This window comes from Bos indicus x Bos taurus, chromosome 11 (assembly GCF_003369695.1).
Source record: "Bos indicus x Bos taurus breed Angus x Brahman F1 hybrid chromosome 11, Bos_hybrid_MaternalHap_v2.0, whole genome shotgun sequence".
NCBI classification, from domain to species: domain Eukaryota; kingdom Metazoa; phylum Chordata; class Mammalia; order Artiodactyla; family Bovidae; genus Bos; species Bos indicus x Bos taurus.
Genome location: NC_040086.1, coordinates 49,291,741 through 49,315,649, shown reverse-complemented (window position 1 = coordinate 49,315,649; position 23,909 = coordinate 49,291,741). Strand labels below are relative to the sequence as shown.

The window sequence follows — 23,909 nt, the reverse complement described above, 5'->3', positions numbered from 1 at the left end:
ATAACAGGGGCTTCTCATTGTCACTTCTCTTGTTGCGCTGGTTGCAGGTCACTGGGTTCAGTAGTTGTGGCCCACCGGCTTAGCTGCCCCATGGGACCAAGGATGGAACTAATGCCCTCTTCATTCGCAGGTGGATTCTTAACCACTAAACCACAAGAGAAATCCCACAAGAACTTTTTGAGGTTTTTAAAGATAATTGCTTCAGTAACTTTCTAATGTGAACTTTTCACAAAATAAATCCCATTTTGATTTTTCAACCGTTAGATATTACCTAATCAAAAATATTGTTTGCAAGACAGAAATACGCTAAAACGTTGATAGTCACTACTCTGGAAGGGTGAAAGCAGAGATTCTGTTTTCTACTTGTACACATTTAGTGACTTTTCTAGCGTGAATGAATAATTTACACGATCAGAAAACAAATGAACTTTTAAGAAAAGATCTTTGACACCGTTTCTGTGGGGGGGTCAAAAGAGCAGGCAGCAGGGTTGCGAAGGCTCCCGCTACAAAGGTGATGGGGTGAGTGTCTGTTTCCAGATTTCCACACATCTGTGCGCTGCAGGGAAAGAACCATGAAGGAGGGAGAAGGTAGAAAGGCAGGTAGAGGACGGGAGCGAGCACGAGCCAGGCCCCAACGACGTCACTCCCGTGGGTACGTCCGTGGGCCAGGGAGCTCCTGCTCCGCCAGTATTGTCTCGTAAATACGAGAGCGAAGAAGGAAACGGGGACTAAGTTTGTAGCGGCCGCTGCGGAGCTAAGAAAGCAGGAAAAGACAAATACGCCTTCTACACGCAACAATACAGCCCCACCACCAAGAAAAGCAGTCACAGTTCGGATGAAATAGCGGAACCCCAGCTTTCCGGGCTTTTTTCTAATCTCTGCCCCTTGCGTGGGTGTGGCTGCGGCGACGCACACAGGAAGGGGCGGGACATAACACTAAGCCAGCGTGCTGATCTCGCGAGAGCATTAGGGGAAGGAAGCGCAGTCGGTGCAGGATGCGGTTCCTGGTTGCGTTCGTGTTACTGAGCGTCGCGGCACCAGGTAAGAATTTCCCCCCGCCCCCACCCCACCGCAGTCCCAAGACCAGCCCCCAGTAATCCCACTCTCGCCCCGGGGCCCGTCATCTTCACCGTGGCCTATCGGCCCCTGACCTCACTTCTTGCTTGCCCGAACCTCGCCACCTCTCCGCTCGCCAGCACTCCCCTCCCGTTTGCCCGTTGTAACGTTCCGAGGAGTCCTTTCTCCCCGAGTACCTCTCTTCAGCCAGATAGTTTCTCTGTTTCAGGCTTACTGCTCAGTTCTGCTCCAGTTCCCGGAACAGCCGCTCCGAAGGACGATCAGGCTTCTGCAGGAAGCTCCAGGGAGCACGTCTTGATCGCTCAGTCTGGGCAAGAAAACAGTAACCAAACCTTTCTAAATCAGACCGACGCGAAAATCGGCCCTGACAATTCGGGAAAGCGCCCGGCGGATACCGGCTTCGACAAATTGGGAGCCAAGGAGCGCCCCTCGGAAACCCACTCTGATAATTCGGGAGCTAAGCAGCACCCTGGGGAAACCGGCAGTGACAATTCGGGAACCAAGCAGCACCCCGGGAGAGCCGACCCTGGCAGTTCCCCCAGAGACCAATCCAACAAGTTGGTCTCCAGCCCCTCTTCTGATAACAAGGAGTCCACCAAGCTTCACGTAAACACAGTAACTGGCAAAGCTCTGCAGACTTCCAGAACTGAACCTGGGGGAAAAGTGTTGGCAGACCCCTCTTCTCCCCAGCAGGAGGGAGAAGGTAAGCCCTTAGAACTAACTGAAGATGTGGAGCCCAAGGAGACTGAAGAAGGGGATACAGAGCCAGAGGAAGACGCACCACCCAAAGAAGAGAAAGAAATGGTTGGCCCTGCCTCCAGGGAGAACCGTGAAGGGACACTTTCGAATACTTGGAGTAAAAAGGATGACCTTTATAAGGATAAGCTTGGAAATGCCAGTGCAGAGAGCAGCCACTTTTTTGCGTATCTGGTGACAGCAGCCATTCTCGTCGCTGCCCTCTATATCGCCTACCACAATAAGCGGAAGGTAAGGCAAGAATGCCCTTAAGAGGAGGAGTGGGATTTCCTCCACCCAGAAAGCCTGATGTGTGAGTATCCATCACTCATCAGCCAGTAAGCCCTGGGAATTTAAGAAACAAACTTCCGTTTTTTCTCCTGAGATCCTGCCAGGGTTCTCTATTGGATTTTCTAGGGTTCTTTTTTTTTTTTTCCCTTTGTTTTAGAAATCATTTGTTTTCACATCTGTTTCCTCTGAGTGCCCTCTGCTGTTGCATCACGTTTGAAGCTTAGGACATTATTATGATTTGACCCAAATGAAAGTCTCCTCCCATAATCTTGGAACTTAGAATCTCTCACATCCTGAGGAGGACCTGAGGACCTGACAGTTTGTATGTAGTTAAAGCAGTGATCTTCCTGTTTTCAGTGCTTCCTGTCTTATTTCTAGCTTCCTCTCCCAAGCGTTTGTCTTCCATCCGCAGGAACAGAAAGAATGGTTACAGAGTCTTCAATACCAGCAGCAGAGCGCTCAGGGGTCTATGTTCTGCAGCTGAGTTTCTGATTAGAAGAAAGGCCAGAAATTGCATGAATACACTCATCTTTTACTTCAGCAGGGTTTGTTGTGTTGCTTAGTAACGACTCCCAATGACAAAATAATTGCATTTCTTTTTTTGTTTTAACTGAAATGTAAAAAAACATTAAGTGTAGTTGATTTACAATGTTGTGTTAGGTGTACAGCACAGTGATTCAGTTTTTTATATATATTCATTTTCAGATTCTTCCCAAATGATTGCATTTCTTATGAGCCCTAAGAATTTAATAGTTTCTAATAGTCTGACTAAAATTGAAGGGTTCAATTCATGATAGTCAAAAGGCCTAGATCTGTGAGAAATGAGAGAAGACATTTAGTAGAAGTGGTACATTCCTGGGAATTCCCTGACAGTTAAGGGGTTAAGACTCCATGCTTTCACTGCAGGGGCCACAGGTTTGATCTCTGGTTGGGGTTCTAAGATCCCCAATGCCACATGAATGTGGCCATGAAAAAAAAATTTTGAAGGTACATTCTTTACTCTACATCCGAGTGCTTATCATGGAGAGTAACCTTAAGTATGAAATGAGAGTGGTAAGGTTCAGATGAAGTAAAGTGTGGGGTGAAAGAGTACATTTGCAGATTAGAAGTAATTATTGCTTGATATTAAGATAAAAGAAGGGGGACTTGCTTAGCCTGGAAGAGTCTCAGTTGGGGAGGAGTTGGCAGTTCTTTTCACTGTGTTGTTGTTCAGTCACCAAGTCCTATCTGACTCTTTGTACCCCAAGGACAGCAGCATGTCAGGCTTCCCTATCCTTCACAATCTCTTAGAGTTTGCTCAAACTCGTGTCCACTGAGTCTATGATCCCATCCAGCCATCTCATCCTCTGTCACCCCCTTCTCTTCCTGCCGTCGATCTTTCCCAACATCAGGGTCTTTTCCAGTGAGTTGGCTTTTTGCATCAGGTGGCCAAAGTATTGGAGCTTCAGCTTCAGCACCAGTCCTTCCTGTGAATATTCAGGGTTGATTTTCCTTAGGATTGACTGCCTCGATCTTGCAGTCCAAGGGACTCTCAGGAGTCTTCTCCAGCACCACAGTTCAAAAGCATCGATTCTTCAGCACCCAGCCTTCTTTATGGTCCAACTCTCACATCCATACATGACTACTGGAAAAACCATAGCTTTGACTATACAGATCTTTGTCAGCAGAGTGATGTTTCTGCTTTTAAATAGGCTGCGTTCTCTTGAGTAAATCACATAGACTCCAGCTGGCTAGAGCCTAGAACAGCTGTCCTGCACCTGTCATTTCCGTTTAGGATAAAGGATTCTGATGTAACTAGGCCCTGTCCTCCTTATAATTGTCAGTAGGGCCTTTCTGTGAATGGTCTACTCTTTTTGCTGTCAAGATCATTAACAAATGGGCCGCCAGGTGATTACCTCTAATTTCAGAGACTGAAATCTGTCACCATAAAGTCACTTGTTAATCACTGTCTTGTCTTTTTCCCCAGATTATAGCTTTCGTCCTGGAAGGAAAAAGATCCAAAGTTACACGGCGGCCAAAGGCTACTGACTACCAACGTTTGGACCAGAAGGTGAGAGAGGAGGGAGGAATACGCCATCTCAGATGCACCTAGCCATGGGCTTGTGTTTGGTATAGCGGCAGCAGCTGATTCTGGGGGTGCTGTTTGCCATTGCCTCTGCCCTTCTCAGACCACAGCATACAGACATCCCCTGTAAAAATGTCTGCAGTGTTAGTGTTAGAAGATTCTCAGGACCTCTACAACATCATCTTCCTTCAGTAGATGAGGAAGCTCAGACCCAGAAACACTGTGATATTTTTTTTTCTAAAAGTCTTTATTGAATTTGTTACAGTGTTGCTTCTGGATTTCTTTTGGTTTTTTTGGCGGAGGCATGTGGGAATCTTCGCTCCCCAACCAGGGATCGAACCTGCACCCTTGCATTGGAAGGCAGTGTCTTAACCATTGGACCAGTGCAATCCCATTGGGAAGTCCCAAAACACGTGATCTTTTCCCCCTTAGTTTCTGGGAAAATCAAGACCTCAGAGCAACTCCCTCGACTCTCTGCCTATACTTTTCACACTCGACCAGCACTTCACAAGTTTTCACAGGCATTTGACTCACCCTGAGAATTGGTATTAAAAGCTTTTATTTTATCGATTGTTTTTTGTACAGTGAGGGTCAGTTTGTCTTCATTTTGAATTTTTCCTCTGAACCGAAAATTCTAGGAGATCTCTTCCCCTCAGCCTCAGCCCCTGCCCCATCATCCCAGCAGTAAGATATAAAAACAGATGAAAACAGATGAAAGTTACCAATGGATTGTATTGCTCTCGTTTCAGATTTGATTTTTTCTGTTCTTGAGAACCTTGTCCTCCCTGCTGATTTGTCTCTAAATCAAGAAGAATGAAGAGAAAAACACTGTGACCTAAGAGACACCCCCTCCTCCAGGGTTTGGTGGCAAGTCAGGGCTAGCAGAGGTGGTGGGGAAGGGGGGTTGCTTTAGATTTTGCACCTGCACTTTGGCAACCTTGTCCTCCTGTGTTCCCCTTATTTATGCTGGTGTCTTCCAGGCTGTCCCCCTCTGAGTGTGAGTGGAGGAGCATGTGGGCACCCAGCTGTGACCAAAGGGAGATCCTGGCCCTGGGTAGGTGCCCTGCCGGGGGCCTTGGGTTGAAGGTGGTTAGCCCTTGAAAACACCATTGCACTCAACACTATTTACTTTCGAGGGCCTAGGAGAAAACTGCAGATTAAGGCCCATTGCTACCAAGGCCTTTTCCTTTGTGGGGATGTGTACCCCACAAAAGATATAGAAGGTAGTAACTGCTGATGGCCTGAGGGCTCCTGTGAACACGAATTTCTTCAAAGTCTCCAGCAGCAAACCGAAACAGCAGCTACAAAATGGGCTTTCTTGCCCTCGAGTCCAGCCTGCCTAATGCAAGCTCTTCATGCTCTTCTGACAGTTTCCTATCACTTAAGACAAAGTGAATCCACTTGCATTTGGTTGTACTGAGCAGAAAACTGAACTCGGGGATTCTGGGAGGAAAGCTTAAAGCCACTGTTCCCTGTCACAGATGTTTTAAAAATAACAGTTAACGATTATCGAAACATTGTGTTTATGCCTGCTTACCATCCTTACAGGAACTTTCTGAAGTAGAGTTGAGTTCATGCTTTGAAGGCATGTAGGACCATTTGGTTTGGGTCTGCATTTTTTTAGAGGACTTTTAAGAAACAGGATTCCCACAAATTCTTACTTTGCCTTTGTTGCCTAAAATATTTGTATTTACTTATATTTACAAACTGATTATAGTCCCTTGTTTACCTAAATCTAGTTAAGGGTCCTCTTATCTGATATAAAATGGTAAGGCTAATTAGTAAAAATTCCCACTCTGTCCCATGTCAGGGGTTATTAAAGTTTAAGAAATTTAGAGAATTCCCTGGGGGTAACCAAGGGTAGCCTCCTAGATCAGACTGTTGTTTGAAGTTTCATTTAACTGTTGTACTACCCTATTATAGAGAGCCTAAGGAGAGTTGTTTCTGCAAAGAAGAAACAGAGAGAATAGCTAATCTCAGGGAAATTTAAGAAAGTGGGAAGTGAGAGAGGAAGAGGGTGAGTTCTAGGCTGTTGAAGAAGTCTGGTGGAAGAAGGGGCCATAGTGTTTGTCATGGTATCTTCCACCTCACTTAAAACAGCCCATGACTGAGTGGAGATTTTCATCCTCTGCAGGTGACATTTGTAAAGGTGAGGACTGAAGACTCTTGGCATCATCCCCTAAGACCATGGTTATTTTATTTCCTTCTCTTGTCTCCCTCTTCCCTGCCTTTCTTCCTCCCCTCTGGTGTTTTCTATTTCTGCCTGTCTTCCACTGGCACCATTTTCCTGCCACCTATCTGTGTGCCCAGATTCTCTGCTCCCATCCATCTTGTTTGTGGTCCATTCTGCTGTTCAGCTTCTCAAGAAAGTATAGCTTCAGTTCCCTTGCCATTCATCCTCCTCATAACCTTTACAAACTCATTAGTCTCTGTCTTTCTGCCAAGAATGTTTTCCCAGAGGTTCAGATCACCAAATCCAGTGGCTTGTTCTCAAAGCTTAGTCTTGCCCTGAATAGAATTGGACACTTAGACCATCCAAATTCAACCTCTCCTCTTGTGGTCTTTGTGGCCTGGCTTCTGAGAACTCCCTTTTCCTTTTCCTGTGCTGGTGGGGGAGAATGCCTGCAAAGACAGGTCTATCCCTTTGTCTCCTCAGAAACTTACTCATTCTTTAGCCTCTGGATAAGTGACTCCCAAGTTTCTGTCTTCAGCCTAGTTCCCAGAGAACCCTGTCCTGCCGTGTGGTGAACATTCCAGCTTGTCAACCTGTTGTCACTGAAACAGAATTTCTCTTCTTCTACACATTAAGCTGCCCCTCTCAATTGCCCAGTCTTTTTGATCATCTCGACTCCAAGCTGACATTTTTATCTCTTGGCACAAAAGTCCTATCCATTAAAAAGAAAAATATCTCTAGCTACAGTCTTGCTCTTCATTTTCCTTGCTTCCCTGCCCCACACCCCCACCCACTTCACTACCCTTCTGGATCTTTTTTTCCCCTAGGAGCCACCTTCATTGATCTCTTGTCCACTTCCTCGTGTGTGTAAAGACCAGAGTGCTCTGAAGCTTCTGTCTCGTGGCTCTGAGAATCAAGTTCATGGACCCTGGTGTTTACAGCTCTGCAGGCTGATGCTGTCCTGCCCGTCTTTCTCTGCATCCTCCCGGGGCCTAAGGCCCCTCTTGTCAGGCAACCATCAGGCCTCGACATCCTTGATACGTTCTCCAGTCCCTGGCTTTTGGTGGCTGATTTTCAGTTAGGGCACACTCCCTTCTCTTCTTTCCTTTGCCTCCCCAAAAACCTGTTTTTTCAGGCCCCAGCTCCAGTTTGCCCATGCACCTGCCTAATCCCCCACCCCACCTGATCAGCTCTTTCTGTTTTACTCCAGTAAACACAATCTCACTCATGCATTTTGGAACTAAAGCAGAGCAGAGCAGTCAGTATCTGACATCTCTGTCTGGTCTCCCCAAGAAAATGAAGCTCCTCGCGGGAGCGCCCGTGGCATCATCTGCATATCTGCCTCACAAAGGGCAGTCCCTGGGGACCTGAGTTCATTTCTCCTCACAAAGGAGACGTGTTCTTTCTTTAGGACATCTGGCTGTGACCTTTCTGAGGCCTCACACACCGCTTTCTGTCTGCCGGTTGCTGCCCTTATTGATGGATTTTGCTAGGAAGGAGGAGAGCAGAAAGCAAGATTGGTTTCAGGCACCGAGAGCAGGTTGGCACCAGGTGGACGCATACGTATTGTGGAGTCCATGTAGCTTCACTTTTTAAGACTCAGAACAGGACGATTTCTTGTGAAAGAATACGGTCGAGTTTAAGTTTCACTTTAGAAATTGCACTGAAAGAAATCTCCCACACCAAAGGAAAAGTTGTTTTCTGGGTCACTGTCATCTTGAAGATACTCTTTGAAGCGTGTTTTCCTAGAGATTGTGTAGATGAGGGTGAGCTGGTGGTAGTGGGAGGATCTCTCTAGCTGGGGTGGGGCGCGGGCAGGCAGGAGAGGTGCCCTATCCAGTCAGCTCTGTGCTTTGCCGCCCAGTTTTTGGTTGAAGAGTGGTTTCTATTTGGAGGAATCTGTGCTTTAGAATCATTTGAAGAGTCTACCTAAAAAGGCTAAGTTAACTCGTAAAGACCTGACAACTAGCTATGTACACTCACATTTCTTGCCACGTGATGGCTTTTCGTGAAACTTGGTGACAGACCCCTAAACCTCTCAAATTCCCAGTAGGGATTCTCATTTCCTCCTCCCACTTCACATTTAATTCACAAGCCTGCCCCTTATTTTGGGAGGGTGACTATATGTGGAATGCTGCTGCATGTGAGATGAAAGCTGGCAAGCCTTGCACATGTTCTGAACCATTTGAGCAGGGAGGAGAGCGCTCTGCACCAGACCCTGTACTTCTGCCAGCTATCTCCTAAACATTCTGGGTGGGACCATTGTGTCTGGCCTTGCCTTGCTTAAGAAGGAAACCTGGGGAGAGATTTCTCAAATTTAACTGTACGTCAAGAACTAAGACTGAATCTCAGCCCAATTCCATGAAGTCACATATGGATTTCCCAAATACCCCAATCTTGAAACTCCTCATAAAGGCATTGGGTCTGAGCTTTATCAGGTTTCAAGCTGCCAACAAAACCAGCTTCCTCACACTCTTTGGTATTCCTTTAATTCAGAATTTTAAAGTGTTCAATAAATGGTTGATTGCTGAAGTTGTTTCCCTTCTTTTTTGTTCACCCAATTAGCAGAATACCACTGTTTTGCAGTTTTATTTTTCTTATTGTAATTTAATGATGATTTATTTCTTTAAAGCTTATTTGGTCCAACGATAAGTATTTTTCCATATAATGTTTTACTGAGTTTCTGTGAATGCCATCACCACGTAGTTTTGTATCTCTGCATAGAAACCAAAACAAATTTCAAATATTAGAGCTATAAAATTATTAAATTTAATTTTTTCCTCTTTTTAAAAAAAGTATAGTTGATATACATTGTATTAGTTTCAGGTGTACAACACAGTGATTTGACATTTGTATACATTACAAAATTGATCACAATAAGTCTATAATCATTTGTCCCCATATGAAGTTATTTTAGTATTAATGATTATATTGTACCTCTTAATCCCCCTCTAAAATATTAAGGTTATTAGTACTGCATTAAAATTGACTGACATAAGGCATGTTAGTAAGGAAAAGGTCTTTTTTTTTGGTTAACCTTTAGCACCTTCACTCACCTTCCCACCCGATCCCCATGTCAGTTCCAACACACTGGAAATGCATTCCCAGGCATTGCACACATTCTGTAACTTTCCATGACCTGATCCTTACTTCCAACCCCATTCCTCCTCACCAGGCAGCCCTGGTTCTAGGTCAGAGGTAACTGGGCTGCTCGTCATAATAGACTCGTTACCGCCCAGTGTTTGTCCTTTGCTGTACCCTTGGCTGGAATGCTTTCTGCCTGTGTCAACCCCAGTGAAGCTGTCTTTCTAGGCCTCTGCCCTGACTGCTGTGTATTTTGGGAAGCTGCACCTTGGTGCTCAGGCCCTGAGGTCTGGGAGGGTATCCTGGTGCTGACACAGTGAGAACCCAGCGTGACTCCAATCAAAAGGAAGCCTAGGCCCCAGCTGCATACGAATTGGATGTTCTCCCATAACGTATATACCTTGCTAACTAACACGTCCTGTCCACTGCCAGCCCCCACATCCACATGGACCATATCACAGGAGTTTCCCCACACTCTCAGAAGAGCCACTGGAACCAGAAAAATAGGATCTGCATCCTCTGAGCCTGTGGAACTACAAGCCAAACCATGCTCACCAGACACCTCTCTGTCGTGTAGAACTCCTGCATTGAGGCACTAAGGGGGAACGGGAGGAGAAGCCTCAGGCCAACAGGACCCCCCCTGCTCCAGCTGACCCATGCTCTCGAGGGTTCTAGCCACCTGATGAGAATAATCCATTTGATGGCTCAGACTTAGGAGGTATGGGTGTGGGATGCAGAGCGCAGCTTGACAGGCCATGAAAGCCACCCACGTCAGTAGCCCACGCTGGGCGTTTTGTAGGAACAGCATGTTCTAAAAGGTGTGAAAGAGCTTCAGTTTAAGAACCACCATCTATGCTAGATCTGTGTGTTGGACCTGTATCCAGAAATGAGAAACAATAGTTAGAGTGCTTTACGTGATTAAGGAACTAATGCAGAAAAACACAGGTGAGGCAGGGGATGTGCCAGTTCCTCTGACTCCTCCCTGAGCCAACTAATTCTTCTTCTTCCGGGCCTGGATCCGCGAGCCAAGCTTCCAAAGGTCTAAGTACAAGTTCCGCTTCAGGATGGCACTGCTGCACAGCAAGGCCCCTTGCAGGGCTCCAGTCAACCCACAGGTGAGGACATCTTGGCCTGGGAGACAACAGTGGAGGCCTGTGAGCATCCCCCCGCCCCACCTCCAAGCAGGGCAGTGGGGAGACTGGCCCCTGAGCCAGGGCCACAGAGATGCCTTCAGACCAGGACCAGGGTCCTCAGCCACCAAGGCAACAGAAACAGAGGACTGACTGACAGGCCCAGGGTCCCAGTTTTCCTGGCAGGATGGGGCCTTCAGCATACCTGTCAAGTAGAGGTTCGGGATGGGGCTCTGGGCCCTTATGGAGGCCATTGCACCAGGATGCAGGCGGCCCAGGTCATGGTCAGCCCCGTAGCAGGCCCCCTGGGGAGCCGCCAGGTAGAACTGAACGCTCAGTGGGGACCCTCCAGTCACACTGTCCACCTGAAGAGGCAAAAGAGGTGGCCGAAGAGTGGGAGGGGGACCTTGTGAGACCCTCACCTCTTCTTTCCCTGCCCCTGCACGAGCTGCCAGCCAGCATAGGCTCCCCTGGAGCTCAGTCACCCCAGGCCTCATTCCCAGCCCCATACAAGGGGCGGAGATGCACCGACCACCAACTCTGCCCTCCTACCTTCCCCTCCAGATGTGGGAACTGCTTCAGGAAGACCGACACAGCGGCTTCAACAAAGGAGCTCTTGAGGTTCTCGTAGGCACTGCTCCGCTTTCCCTGGGGCTCGTCCCGCCACTCCTTGAACCACTCGTATGAGGTGGGCACTAGGATGATCGCTGTCGACCGGTCTGGGGACACAGAGCCAGGTCACTGCTGCCGCCCCTCCCGACCCAAGCCCCAGCCCCCAGCACATCAAGCCTCACCTGGGTACCGGTCCTCCCAAGTTGGGTCCTTGGCCGACGAGAAGGAAATGAAGAGAAGGGGCATGTGCGCGGCGGCCTTGTCCCCAGGCAGAGAGACATAGTGCTCCATCCTGGGGAGGAGAGGGGCTGTTGGCCCTGGCCATGTCCCCCACAGCCACCAGCCCCACCCCGAGCACAGCTTATCCCCAGGTGCCCCCAAGGGATGAAGCCAAGGCACAGCCCAGGTGGGAAAAAGTCCTTTCAGAGTAGATTCTTGCCCATCTCCTCCCATCCTATATCCTGCTGCTTCCCCCCTAGCATCTGTGGCTCTGGGGGACCAGGCTGCTACCCTTCCTGCACATGTACACCCATGCCTTACGCCCTGTCCATGTCTTTGTCAAAATAAATATAGTAGTTGGTGGTCGGCAGCCCCAGGTCCTCCTTGGTGCCTCGGAGGCAGATGAAGACACAGAACATGCTCAGGCCGGGCCGAACCATCCCCAGCTGCCGCTTCACACCTGCAGACGGTTAGGAGGGCCGTGAAAAGGAGACCACCAAGATCTGCCACCACCCCGGGAGCCAGCAGACACCCACTCGCCTCATCTGCAGCCTCAGCTGTTTGGACAACTCGGCCTGCTCCTCAGTCTCCTGCCTGTGATGGCCATGGCCCCAGACATCTGCTCTGAATGCCTTGAGAAGCAGAGATGGCCAGCTCCCTGAGCCATTCACAGCATCTGTGTCATGGTCCCATTGTCACCTTAATGTCTAAGTTAAGAGCAGGGACTTCCCTGGTGATCCAGTGGTAAAGAATCCATCTGCCAATGCAGGGGATATGGGTTCAACCCCTGGTTGGGGAAGATCCCATATACCTCAGAGCCTGTGTGCCACAACTACTGAGCTTGTGCTCTAGAACCCATGCTCCAAAACAAGCCACTGCACTGAGAAGTCTGTGCACCACAACAAAGAGTAGCCCCTGCTCACAACTGGAGAAAGCCTGCGTGCAGCAACAAAGACCAGTGCAGCCAATAAATCAATACGAGCAGAGGACAGGGCTCCACATGACAAAGGCCACGGCTGTGAACAGCAGTCTGTTACAAGCCTTGGCTTCAGTATTAAGTTGAATACAAACCATCTAATGGATAAAAGTGAAAATGTTAGTCCCTCAGTCATGTCCGACTCTTTGCAACTCCATGGACTATAGCCTGCCAGGCTCCCTCCTCTGTCCATGGAACCTGGCAGGTCACAGTCCATGGGATCACAAAGAGTTGGACAGGACTGAGCGACTAACTTACCCCCCGCCCTGCCCCACACACACACATGAAATAAATAACTAACGAGAACCTACCGTATAGCACAGGAAACTCTACTCAGTGCTCTGTGGTGACCTAAAGGGGAAGGAAATCTAAAAACGAAGGGATATATGTGTACATATAACTGATTCACTTTGTTCTACAGCAGAAAGTAACACAACACTGAAAAGCAACTATATTCCATAAAAAAATCAATTAAAAGAACCCTGGGTCTCAAATCAGTCACACAATGATGAGACCAAACCCTACTGCTCCAGACCAGCCTCAGCTCCTTTACTTATTTTGTCAGTGAGTGTTCCTCGCTCAAACAAATGTCCTCTTCAAAACATCCTCAATAATGTCCAAGCTCAGCCCCAGAATTTAAGAAAGGCACTCCTATTCACAAAGACTCCCTCGGTCTGACCACCTCACCTCCATACTCTCGACCCCAACCAGCACTGCCTTGTCCCCAAGGCCACAAGATATCCTGTTTCCATCTCTGATACAGAGACAGAACTGTCAGAATCTCTACCCCAAACAGCTGGAAACATCAGGAATCCCAGGAGTCTCTGCGGCCTCTCGGTTGAGCATCACTGCCACCACTGTCTGAAAGGTTCTCAAACTGGGATTCATCCAGCTCCCACTTGGGAGGGGTGGCCGGTCCTTCAGGCAGGAGGAGGGCGGAGGGTGCTGGCACAGGAGACTGTCCTCAGGGCTGAGATGCATGTGAGCAGTGGAAGCTGTACCTGCCAGTGAAGGAGGGGCAAGCTCCCTTTTTTGTTTTTGCATCCAGCACCATGTGACCAAAATAGAATTTGGGGGTGGGAAAGAAGGTAGGAGTGGAATAACCAAGTCAAAACCATGTACTGTCTTTCGGTGGGGCCAGAGGTTGACTAAGGTGGAGCTTCCCTGGTGGCTCAGTCAGCAAAGAGTCTGCCTACAATGCAGGAGACCCAGGTTCGATCTCTGGGTTGGGAAGATCCCCTGGAGAAGGAAATGGCAACCCACTCCAGTATTCTTGTCTGGGAAATCCCATGGAAAGAGGAGCCTGTAGGCTACAGTCCATGAGGTCACAAAAGAGTCAGACACGACTTAGGGACTAAACAATAACTAGCTGGAACAAGGAGAGCCCACAAATATAAGAGTAATCTTCCCCTGTATCTCTAAACACAGAAAGCAGTTTCCAGAAAATACAGAACTCCCTCATAGGGTCCTTTCCTTATTCACTTAGGTTGTATGACCATTAAGTGTAAAAGAAATTATGTTCTTTACACATGTGGCTTAGGGTAAAGAATCCACCTGCCAATGCAGGAGACACAGGAGACTCAGGTTCAATCCCTGGGTGGGGAAGATTCCCTAGAGGAGAGCACGGCAACCCATTCCAGTATTCCTGCCAAGAGAATCCCATGGACAGAGGAGCCTGGCAGGTTATAGTCCATGGGGTTGCAAAGAGCAAAACACAACTGAGCACACACAAACAAACAAAAAACAAATTATGTTCTTAATGCCTTTTAGATTCAAAGGGAACTAGGAATCATTCTAGGCAGGAAAATACTTTCGCTTTTTTTTTTTTTTTTTTTTTTAGGTGTCCCTCCAATTACTCCATGTCATTTATTTGCATTCTCTTTCTCATGGATTTTTTGTCACCTGAGGACGTGCACTTGATGAGGGCCAGGGCCATTAGGAGACAGCGTCAGGGTTCAAAGTTCCTGGGAGAGAGGGAGGCTGGAAGTACCAAAGGCCACTGGGCGGTCTCTGCCTCAGGCCACACAGCTCACCCAGCCTGAGAGAGGGAAGGCCTCTGCTGGCACTGGACATTGGCCGAGGCCCAGCGAAAGGAGGCAAAGGGCTGAGGGCCTGTTTCCCAAGTACACGTCCTGTACCCCAGAGACAGTCACAGCCGCCGACCCTCTCGCCGACCAGGAAAGCCAAGACCTCAGTTTTCTACTGGGTCTCTTTCCCGGGTTCCCCAAGAGCAGCGGCGGGCCCACCCTCCAGGGTGGATGCTCCTTGTACTGGGCTCTAGGCTCCTCCTCAGGTTTCCACCAAGGTTTCCATCCCAAACGCATCTTGGGCTACTCTTACTCCCCACCTCCCACCCCAGCCAGAGGCCTGGACACAGACCTCTCTCTCCCCCTCCTAGATCGCTGGCCCCTTCCCGGCCAGCGGCCTCCATCCCTCAATCACATTGGGAGCTGCCAGCTCCATTTCCAAATGGTGATGCCCCAGCTAACCTTGGCTCAGCCACTCTGTCCCTTGGGAGCTGATCTGCTCTCCTCCTCCTTCTAGTAAGGCCTTCTCTCTGGAAGCCCCACGTTTCCAGCCCAGAGGGGACCAGGAATCCAGGCTTAGGAGTCAGAAACATCAGCCTCTTCCTCTCCACTTGGCTGCCTCCAGCTGGGTGGGCCTTGGGCAGCGATTCACCTACGTGCCTCCATTTCCCCTGCCATCAACATGAGCTCTACCCAGCAGCTGAGGATCAGATGCAAGGACAAAGGTAAAGCTCGCACACAGACATGGCTCCCCACACAAAACCACAGGCTTTTATTTTTGGACACGGCCTGCAGTAGAAATGACTGGCATGTGTGTGTGTGCTCAGTCATGTCCAACTCTTGGCAAACCCATGGACTGTAGCCCACCATGCTCCTCTGTCCATGGGATTATCCCAGCAAGAATACTGGAGTGGGTTGCCATTTCCTCCTCCAGGAGATCTTCCCCACCCAAAGATTGAGCCCGAGTCTCCTGCATCTCCTTCACTGGCAGATGGATTCTTTATCACTGAGCCACCTGGGAAACCCAGAGATGACTGGACTCAGGCTTATTTCTATCTGGGTCCCAGGTTTTGAGAGCAGGGCTCCAGGAGAAGAATCCAGGAGGGTACCCCTGCAGCCTCAGCACCAATACAAAGCTGGTTCCTTGCAGAGGCAGGAAAACATAACCTTAGGTCCCAAATAAGGCCCACAGCAACGATATCAAGACCTTCGTCTCCACTCCAGCCTTCCCTTCCCTTAACAGCAATGTCAGACCAGACTTCCCCACACCAAACAAGTACGAAATTAAGGAAGGAAGCAGAATTCACATGGCAAACTTAATGAAAAACCCAGGAACCATTCCTTTAAGACTCAATCCACCATCATTAACTATCAGGGAGATGATCTAAGGTCAAAGGAAACCAGAAATGGGCAACTGGGACTGGAAACTTGAAAGAGGAAAGGGAAACGCAGTTAAGGTTATCAGGGGAAAGGGTGTAAATCTGCCAAGGATGAAATGAGAGATAAAAACTAAAGGGTCTTTGGGGAAGATGCAGGACAAAGGAAGTTATCCCACCCCCTAAACAGAGGCCTGCTGGGGATAGATGTTATTAATAGAAATTGGTGTGCTCACCTTTTCTGCCTAAGGAGGGTCAAAGGGCAGCCCTGATGCTGGGGGAAGCATCAGCCAGGCTGAGTCAGCTGGAAGCAGAGGGCAGGTCCAGGGCACTCGGAGGAGAGCCACGCAACTCATTTGTTTACCTGGCAGACAGCGGGCCTGCTCTGGCAACAAGTGCTCGTAGGTGTTGAACAATCCCGCGTCGGAGATCACGATGGGGCAATAGATGTTCACCAGGTCCTCACCCTTCTTCACAGTGACACCTGCAGGCACAAGAGCTTAGCTGAGGTTCTGTGCACTCCAAGAAGACAAGAAAGGCCCCCATTCCTACCCAACCCCATCTCTCCCACACTGACCCAGGCAGGTAGGCCCCAGCTAAAACTGCAGAGTGAGGGATCAGCCCAAAGCACTGCCTACAAGGCCCAAAAGGCCCACAGTCCCCACTGGCTTTCTAGCTCTCTCTCTATCTGATATGGGAGCTCTTCTCTTTAGCCACCAGCCAACCTCCACACTAACCCAGACAGAGCCCGTGAGCTGATAGCCTTCATTAAAATGCCAGGTCCTTCTTTACTGTTGCCAGAGTTTTTGGTTCCAACACACTCTCTTTTAAACCCTCCAGTGACACCTCAACCTCTAATTAAACTCCAAACCCTCCTATCAGCCTTCTGTGATGTGCTCCCTTCTGTGGATCCAGCCTCATCTCTGACTGTCTGACAGTTTTCACCAAACTATTAGATAGGACTATATGCAAATAGCATGTGTGTGCATTCATGCTCAGTTGTGTCTGGCTCTTTGCAACCCCATGGGCTGTAGCCTGCCAGGCTCCTCTGTTCATGGGATTTCCCAGGCAAGAATACTGGAGTGGGTTGCCATTTCCTTCTCCAAGGATCTTTCCGACCCAGGGATCAAACACACATCTCCTGCAGCTCCTGCATTGCAGATGGATCCTTTACCAACTGTGTCATCTGGGAAGCCCCCAACGGCTGACAGTCAATCATTTTTTTAACCTAGAAATGTGACAGACTCTTATGATTCAACCTAACATTTTCAGATGCCTAAATATATTCAGCTCATGGGACTTCTCTGGTGGTCCAGTAGCTAAGACACTGAGCTGCCAATGAAGGGGGCCCAGGTTCGATCCCTGGTCAGGGAACTAGATCCCACATGCCACAGATGAGAGTTGACCAAAGAAGACCAAAGATTCCATGTGCCGCAACTGAGACCCAGTGCAGCCAAAAAAGAGAAAAAAGAAACTCAGCTCTTTCATATCTCCGTGCCTCTGCACGTTCTGTTCCCCCGACCTGGAATGACCTCCTCTCCCCTCTGACCAGCTTCCTCTCTTCTATCACGACCTCCCTCTGAGGGTCCCTGTCCCACCATCCTGTGCCACCTCCAGCCTCAGTTCATGCCTCCATGCGGCACCTTGGTTATATCTCAGTCATCTGCCCTCTGAGACTGGAAACTTCTTGAGTTAGAGATTAGGATTTACTTATCTTTTATCTCCATCTTTTATCACATAGCATGTGAAAAACATAAATATATCCAGAACTGAATTTAATTCAATGATAAACCCTCCTTGGTTCACAGACCACCTGACGGCTGGAAGGAAAACTGGTTTGTGACTGTGAGAGAAAGTCTTGCACAGCTGATGGCCACCCCTGCCTCACTGCTGGGAACTTTGCAGTCTCTTCTACAGATACGTCCTCAAACATCACCGATGGCCTTTTCTCCCTTGACTTTTGGGTGCCTTGGGCCACCCACTCATTACCTCCTTCTTGAATGCTTACTCTGGTGAATTCACCATCACACCAGCCCTGTTTCCTTCAGGCCTCTCTCTGCTCCCTTTGCCGAGGCTTCTGAAGTTACCCTAGATGGTCTGTCTATTTACCAGAGCCCTTCCCTGCATAGAGCCTCTCCTTGCAGAGTTTATCCTTGGTGGAATTTTGACTCTCTGCTCAGGTGACAGCAAACACCTGAGCCAAGGTAGAGTCTGAGCCCCACTCTGCCATTTACAGGGCATCCTGGCGGCCTCCACACCACCCTATGGAGCACCCAGGTTACAACTCACTCCATCAGTCACTGAACAAACATTTACTGGGCTCCAGTATGTGCTAAAGTCTATAGACATAAAGATAAAAAAGACACCGCCTCTACACTCAAGGAACTCCTGGATTAAAGGATAACTACTTGTCTGTATTGAATAAATGATGAAATACTGTTCTCTGGGGACCACACCACCCTTTATCCTTCCTGTGTCCTTTTCACTTCCAGACCATGTCAATTGCTATTCCCAGGCAGCCCCAGAATGAGGCAGATTCCAGCCTGTAACCCCCTATTTGGAGGTCTCTGCCCTCAGTGCTTTCTTTGCTCTCCACTCCCAGTCTCTCCCACCGACGCCAAGGACTGTGAAGACGATGCAGGGCTCTCACCACAGGCTTTCCCAGCTGAGTCGAGCAGGATGCTGTGCACAGGGGCCCTTGTGAGGACAGCGCCCCCGGCCCGTTGAATCACAGGGATGGTGTGGAAGGCGATCTCACTGGAGCCCCCTCGGGGATAAAAGGCCCCTCCTAAGAAGTAGTCAACCAGCAGAGCATGCATGGAAAAGGTGGTGTGGCTGGGGGTCACACCTATAGAAGGAAGGAGGGGGTGATGAGGCAAGAGCAGGCAGCAACACCATTCAGAGCAGAACATGGGAGGGGTGGGGTGGGGGGAGAGGAGGGAGGCTCAAGAGGAAAGAGATACATGTATAATTATGGCGATTCACATTGCTGTACAGCAGAAACCAACACAAAATTGTAAAGTAATTTTCTTCCAATGAAAAAATAAAAAAGGAACACGGGTTCCTGTCAGAAAACATGCAGCCTTTGGGAATTCCCTGGTGGTCCAGTGGTTAGGACTAGGTGCTTTCCCTGTTGTGGGGGGCCTGGATTCAATGCCTGGTTGGGGAACTACAATCCTGCAAGCTGCATAGCGTGACCAAAAAAAAAAAAATAGAAAACACGCAACCTGAGTCTATGCCTCCCAGGATCCAAGTGATTCTCAGGGCAGCCTCTTTCTATCCAAACAGGCAAACAGGGAGTGTTCCAGGTCTTGGGCCAGTGGGAATGACCTCCCTGCAAACTGCCACGCTGCCAGGGAGGAGAGTGTGGACTAGAAAGAAAACCATCCAGGACACAGGTGAGGGGGATTTTTATCAAGGTATCCAGCAGGGAGGAAGACAGGCATTTCTTCCCTAAGCTCAAGAGGACCTGGAGTGTGAGCAGCTCCACTTTAGTTAGCTAGGCAGCCTCAGAGTCAAAGAAATGCTTTTGAACTGTGATGCTGGAGAAGACTCTAGAGAGTCCCTTGGACAGCAAGGAGATGAAACCAGTCAATCCTAAAGGAAATCAGTCCTGAATATTCACTGGAAGGACTGATGCTGAAGCTGAAGTTCTAATACTTTGGCCACCTGATGCAAAGAGCCAACTCATTGGAAAAGACCCTGATGCTCGGAAAGATTGAAGGCAGGAGAAGGGGGTGACAGAGCATGAGATAGTTGGGTGGCATCACTGACTCAATGCACATGAGTTTGAGCAAACTCCAGGAGATAGTGAAGGACATGGAAGCCTGGCGTGCTGCAGTCCATGGGGTCGCAAAGAGTCGGACATGACTGAGCGACTGAATAAACCAGGCTCAGGAAGAAAGACTAAGAGCCAGGGGCTTCCCAGGGCCCAAGGCCAGGACCCACCGTAAGTGGGGAAGATGTAGCTGAGCACAGCCTGGAGCTCCGGGGAGGCGGGGAGCTGCCGCAGGACCTCAGCCAGGCTCTGGGTGGATGCACGAAGGAACGGAGAGAAGTAGGTGAGCAGCCCATACTTGGTGAGGAGCTGAGCCACGGGCAGTGGGAGGATCTTCAGCAGGACAGCATAAATGCCTCCACGGGATACCACCTGGGAGGGGAGTAAGCAGGGAGGAACAGGGCTCACCTCCAGACCCGCTGTGACAGAACTGCCTGTCCAACAGCCTGCACAGTCCAAGGGACCAGCAACACTTGGTGGTGGTGGTTTCGCTGCTGAGTCATGTTCGACTTTTTCCAAGCTATGAATTGTAGCCTGTCAGGCTCCTCTGTCCATGGGGATTCTCCAGGCAAGAAAACTGGAGTGGGTTGCTATTTCCTTCTCCAGGGGATCTTCCCGGATCAGGGATCCAACCTGTGTCTCCTGCATTGCAGGTGGTCTCCTGCACTGGATTCTGAGCCTGCTGAGCCATCAGGGAAGCAGAACTTGGCTAAATTTGGATCGTAAAACTCTGTACTCTAAGTTTTTTTTTCTTTTTTTTCCCATTCTCCCCTCAGATGAGTCCTTTTTTGCTTTTCAGTTTCCTGCCCAAATTCCTTTTGAAAAATTCCAATCTGGTCTCAGATGAAGTGAGGTTACAGATGAAAGGGGTTACAGATGTAACCACATGGAAGCCAGCCTGGCCAGGCCAGAGTGTGAGTGGCAGCTGCTGAGCCCAGGCTCCAGAGAGAGGGCCTGGCTGAGCACAGAGGTCAACTCGGACCTGGGCTGAGTTCCAGACAAACATGTCTGTTCCTCCTTCCTGCCTCCCTCACCCGTCACTCCACTAATGAGGAAGGTAAGCCTTGTTGGGAATAACACATGTCCGTATTACCTTAACCAGCTTCATATACTTGTCAATGGCAGCTTCTTCCTGGGGAAACTTGTCCTTGAGGCCCTGAATATAGGCTTTCATCCCCGTGTACATGGGAAACTCTTTTCGGCCATCAGGCCCTTCTAGTACCATGATGTCAAAGGGAGAGGACAAGGCAGCCCAGTCTAGCTGCCCCTCAGTGATCTGGTCCAAGATAAAACGGTCAAAGCTGCCCTCCTGCATTCTCCCAATGTAATGGATTCCTGTTGAGAAATAGAAAAACAAGGCATGATAGAGATAAGGGAATTGAGCATTGGAAAGGCTCCAACAAGGAAGCGAGGTGAAAGAGGCGTCCTACAGGCCAAGCCCACGCCCACAGAGGGGGTACCCACCCTTTCTGAAAAGGGGAGTTGCAGCAGAAACCACTAGATCCCCGCCCAGTTCAGCAGGTACAGCTGTCAGACCATGGAGATACATGTGGTGTGTCTCTAACTTCTTTTCCCTTCATCTGAGATCAGATTGGAATTTTTCTAAAGGAATTTGGGCAGGAAAGCTGTCAGACCAACAGTGCCCAGGGCAAAGAAAACCTGGGCCTCCAAAACCACTGAAAAGCCCAGGATCGTCCCACTGCGGCTGCTCCAAACCTCCTGCTCCCACCCCTTTGCCTTGGCAGCCTTACCCGTGTCAAATTCAAGGCCATTCTTTCCAAAGGTATGACAACAGCCTCCTGCCTTGGTATGTTGTTCCAAAACGAGAACTCGCTTGCCAGTTTTGGCTAGGATTGCAGCTGCTGCCAAGCCCCCAAAGCCACTGCCAATCACCACCACATCCAGCTTCTTTGGCACTCGGCTGACGGAGAAAGCTGCAACAAAGGAGGAGATGGAGAGCGCAATGAAAGGACAATGAGGTGGAAAGCAAGGCAGAATGTTCTAGCTTATATGATGCTCCAAAAAATTTCTAGAGCAGTTTGGCACAGGGCTCCTCACTAAAATATCTCAAACATTTTACCTAGGACATACTCAGGACCCACTGGGAAAGGTTGAACAAAGTGATTTAGGTTGATCTGAACTGGCTGCAGTCCATGGGGTCACTAAGAGTCAGGTACAACTGAGCGACTGCCTTTCACTTTTCACTTTCATGCATTGGAGAAGGAAATGGCAACCCACTCCTTGTATTCTTGCCTGGAGAATCCCAGGGACAGAGGAGCCTAGTGGGCTGCCGTCTATGGGGTCGCACAGAGTCGGACACGACTGAAGCGACTTAGCAGCAGCAGCAGCAGAACTGATTTAACCAAAACCACTATGTAGCTGAGGATTTTCCCTACTTGCAAGGAAAGAATAATTCATAAACTATCACACACACACACAAGTGCTGACCATGATCCAGGCTAAGAATAATAAATGCAGTCAGAGACCGAGCTAGGGAAGAAAGAAAACAAGGAGGTGGGGGACAAGAGAAGAGTATCATGGGGCTGGATGGTGGCTCATGCAACAGTCTATTCACAAGCAGGTTATCTTCAGAAAATGCAGGATCTGCAGGCAGTAGTGGTGCAGCCCACTCAAATCATGGTTCTGAAAGATCTTGATACAGAGGCAGGACAGAGCTCCTCTGAGAAATCACAGCACCACCCCTTCACACTGGGAAAGCCTGGATGTGGGATCGAGGAGGAAGCACCTAAACAAGACAAACTGGACAGCCCATGGTGCTGTATGGGCACTTTCTACATAAGATCTATTCTTTCAAGATCACTCCAGAAGAACTGAGTTTTGGGATTTTTCAAGATGCCAGAGAACTCGGTAAAAACTTTGAACTTTTCAAACATTTTTTAAAAGACCTGCAGTGAAAAATACATTTCATACATCAGTATATAATATAAAGAAGTTCCACAATACTTAGCACAACTATGTAGGATACACTGATATTTTCCATTTGACTGAATTTTAAAATGCTAGTTGCAACTCACTAAATTGATATCATGACCCACTACGAGAGATCAACACTTGGTTTCAAAAACAAACTAATCATCTCATCTTTAGACCAATCCAGATAAATGGAGTGACTTGCTAATGGTTACACAGTACATCAGGCTTCCCTGGTGGCTCAGACAGTAGAGAAAGTGCCTGCAATGTAGGAGACTGGGGTTTGATCCCTAGGTGGAGAAGGTCTCCTGGAGAAGGAAGTGACAACCCACTCCAATATTGTTGCCTGGAAAATGCCATGGACAGAGGGGCGTGGAGGGCTACCAGGGTCGCATAGGGTCGGACAGTGACTAACACTTTTACTTTCACTTTTTTCACAGAGTAAATCACTGTTGTTTGTTGTTCAGTTGCTCAGTCCTGTTTGATTCTCTGCGACAGAGACAGTGACAGAGTCCAGTTAAAACTCTGATTTCAGAAATAATAGTCCTTCCACTTACAACAATACTGTCTTTATTTTATTTATTAAGCAGCCGAACTCTTTCTTTAAACTCTAAAAGAAACCCACAAATACTTTTTAAAAGATGACAGTGCAGATTCTCCGTAAACAAAGAGCTCTGAGCCCGAGGCACCCCACTGAGCCTCTCTTCAACCGCAAGATTATGGGACCAGCATTATCAGTCACATCCCGTGATGAACCAAATGCAATTTCCTACAAAGGTTTCTGTGTAGCTCTCCCACGCCCTTGAACCCCTGGAGAAGATAAGTGAGAATGCTACGGTCTTAAAGTCAAAGAGGAGGGAAGATCTCTTCTTGTTTAAACCGTTAGCCATGGCTATACCAAGCGGCAGGGTCTGAGTGTGGCTATGACAAGAACTTGGCTCGCCCAGGACGATGCCCGAGACCCAGAGGCCACGATTCCCTGGGCCTGCGGGGACCAAGGCTCTCGCCAGGAGTGGATTCTAAAGCGGGCGCCTATACATGCAAAGATGCCCTTCCAGCACTTTGCATCTGGGAAACGCTAACCCGTGAGGATGCTCGGGAGCAGCCTAGGTCCCCGGGGTGTCTCCCCGCTCACCTTGCTTGAGAACCTTCTTCCTGGCCTCCTTGTCGGTCACCAGAGGCGCGGGTGGCCGTTGGACATCCTCCAAGAAGGGGTTCGGGGAGCTGCCTGAGAACAGCCCCTTGTAAACTTTGCCGAGGACGACCAGCAGCAGCGCAGCCAGTAGCAGCAGCGACACCCACATAGCGCCGGCGCCGGGTACCGGCAACTCTTTCGCTTGGACAGCGCCTGGGGTCTGGAGCCGCAGCTCCGCTCAGTTAGATAGTCCTCCCACCAGGGAGGCGGAGTCAACCGTGCCCGCTGATCAGCCCGCGG

The 23,909-nt window shown here is 49.1% G+C and overlaps 2 protein-coding genes across 3 annotated transcripts; one reads left to right on the top strand and one right to left on the bottom strand.

The window, feature by feature from the left end:
* The first annotated feature begins 931 nt into the window (after positions 1 to 931).
* On the top strand, positions 932 to 8,873 carry TGOLN2 (trans-golgi network protein 2). Its single transcript, XM_027555561.1, has 4 exons — positions 932 to 1,041; positions 1,286 to 2,064; positions 4,070 to 4,153; positions 4,918 to 8,873. Exons 1-4 carry the CDS (start codon positions 996 to 998, stop codon positions 4,921 to 4,923), a joined length of 915 nt encoding a protein of 304 aa, XP_027411362.1. The 5' UTR covers positions 932 to 995; the 3' UTR covers positions 4,924 to 8,873.
* On the bottom strand, positions 8,812 to 23,870 carry RETSAT (retinol saturase). 2 transcript variants are annotated; one of them, XM_027555555.1, is made up of 11 exons: positions 23,610 to 23,870; positions 21,295 to 21,477; positions 20,637 to 20,878; positions 19,714 to 19,915; positions 18,416 to 18,613; positions 16,130 to 16,249; positions 11,708 to 11,846; positions 11,350 to 11,459; positions 11,108 to 11,274; positions 10,761 to 10,920; positions 8,812 to 10,556 (listed from the first exon to the last, which is right to left on the bottom strand). In XM_027555555.1, the coding sequence occupies exons 1-11, from the start codon at positions 23,776 to 23,778 to the stop codon at positions 10,417 to 10,419; spliced, it is 1,830 nt and encodes a 609-aa protein (XP_027411356.1). In that variant the 5' UTR covers positions 23,779 to 23,870; the 3' UTR covers positions 8,812 to 10,416. The 2 variants fall into 2 exon arrangements, with proteins under 2 accessions (XP_027411356.1, XP_027411357.1); XM_027555556.1 differs by lacking the exon at positions 18,416 to 18,613.
* Between the last annotated feature and the right edge of the window lie 39 nt (positions 23,871 to 23,909).

What these genes read in the sequence shown, in the direction of transcription:
- RETSAT (XM_027555555.1), bottom strand. Translation starts at nt 23,778, where the DNA reads ATGTGGGTGTCGCTGCTGCTACTGGCTGCGCTGCTGCTGGTCGTCCTC. An exon ending in CTACATCTTCCCCACTTACG is followed by an intron (nt 18,614 to 19,713) that starts GTGGGTCCTGGC and finishes TTCCTTCTATAG; the next exon opens with GTGTGACCCCCAGCCACACC. An exon ending in CTCAGCTGGGAAAGCCTGTG is followed by an intron (nt 16,250 to 18,415) that starts GTGAGAGCCCTG and finishes TTGTGCCTGCAG; the next exon opens with GTGTCACTGTGAAGAAGGGT.
- TGOLN2 (XM_027555561.1), top strand. Translation starts at nt 996, where the DNA reads ATGCGGTTCCTGGTTGCGTTCGTGTTACTGAGCGTCGCGGCACCAG. An exon ending in ACTGAGCGTCGCGGCACCAG is followed by an intron (nt 1,042 to 1,285) that starts GTAAGAATTTCC and finishes TCTCTGTTTCAG; the next exon opens with GCTTACTGCTCAGTTCTGCT. An exon ending in CCTACCACAATAAGCGGAAG is followed by an intron (nt 2,065 to 4,069) that starts GTAAGGCAAGAA and finishes CTTTTTCCCCAG; the next exon opens with ATTATAGCTTTCGTCCTGGA.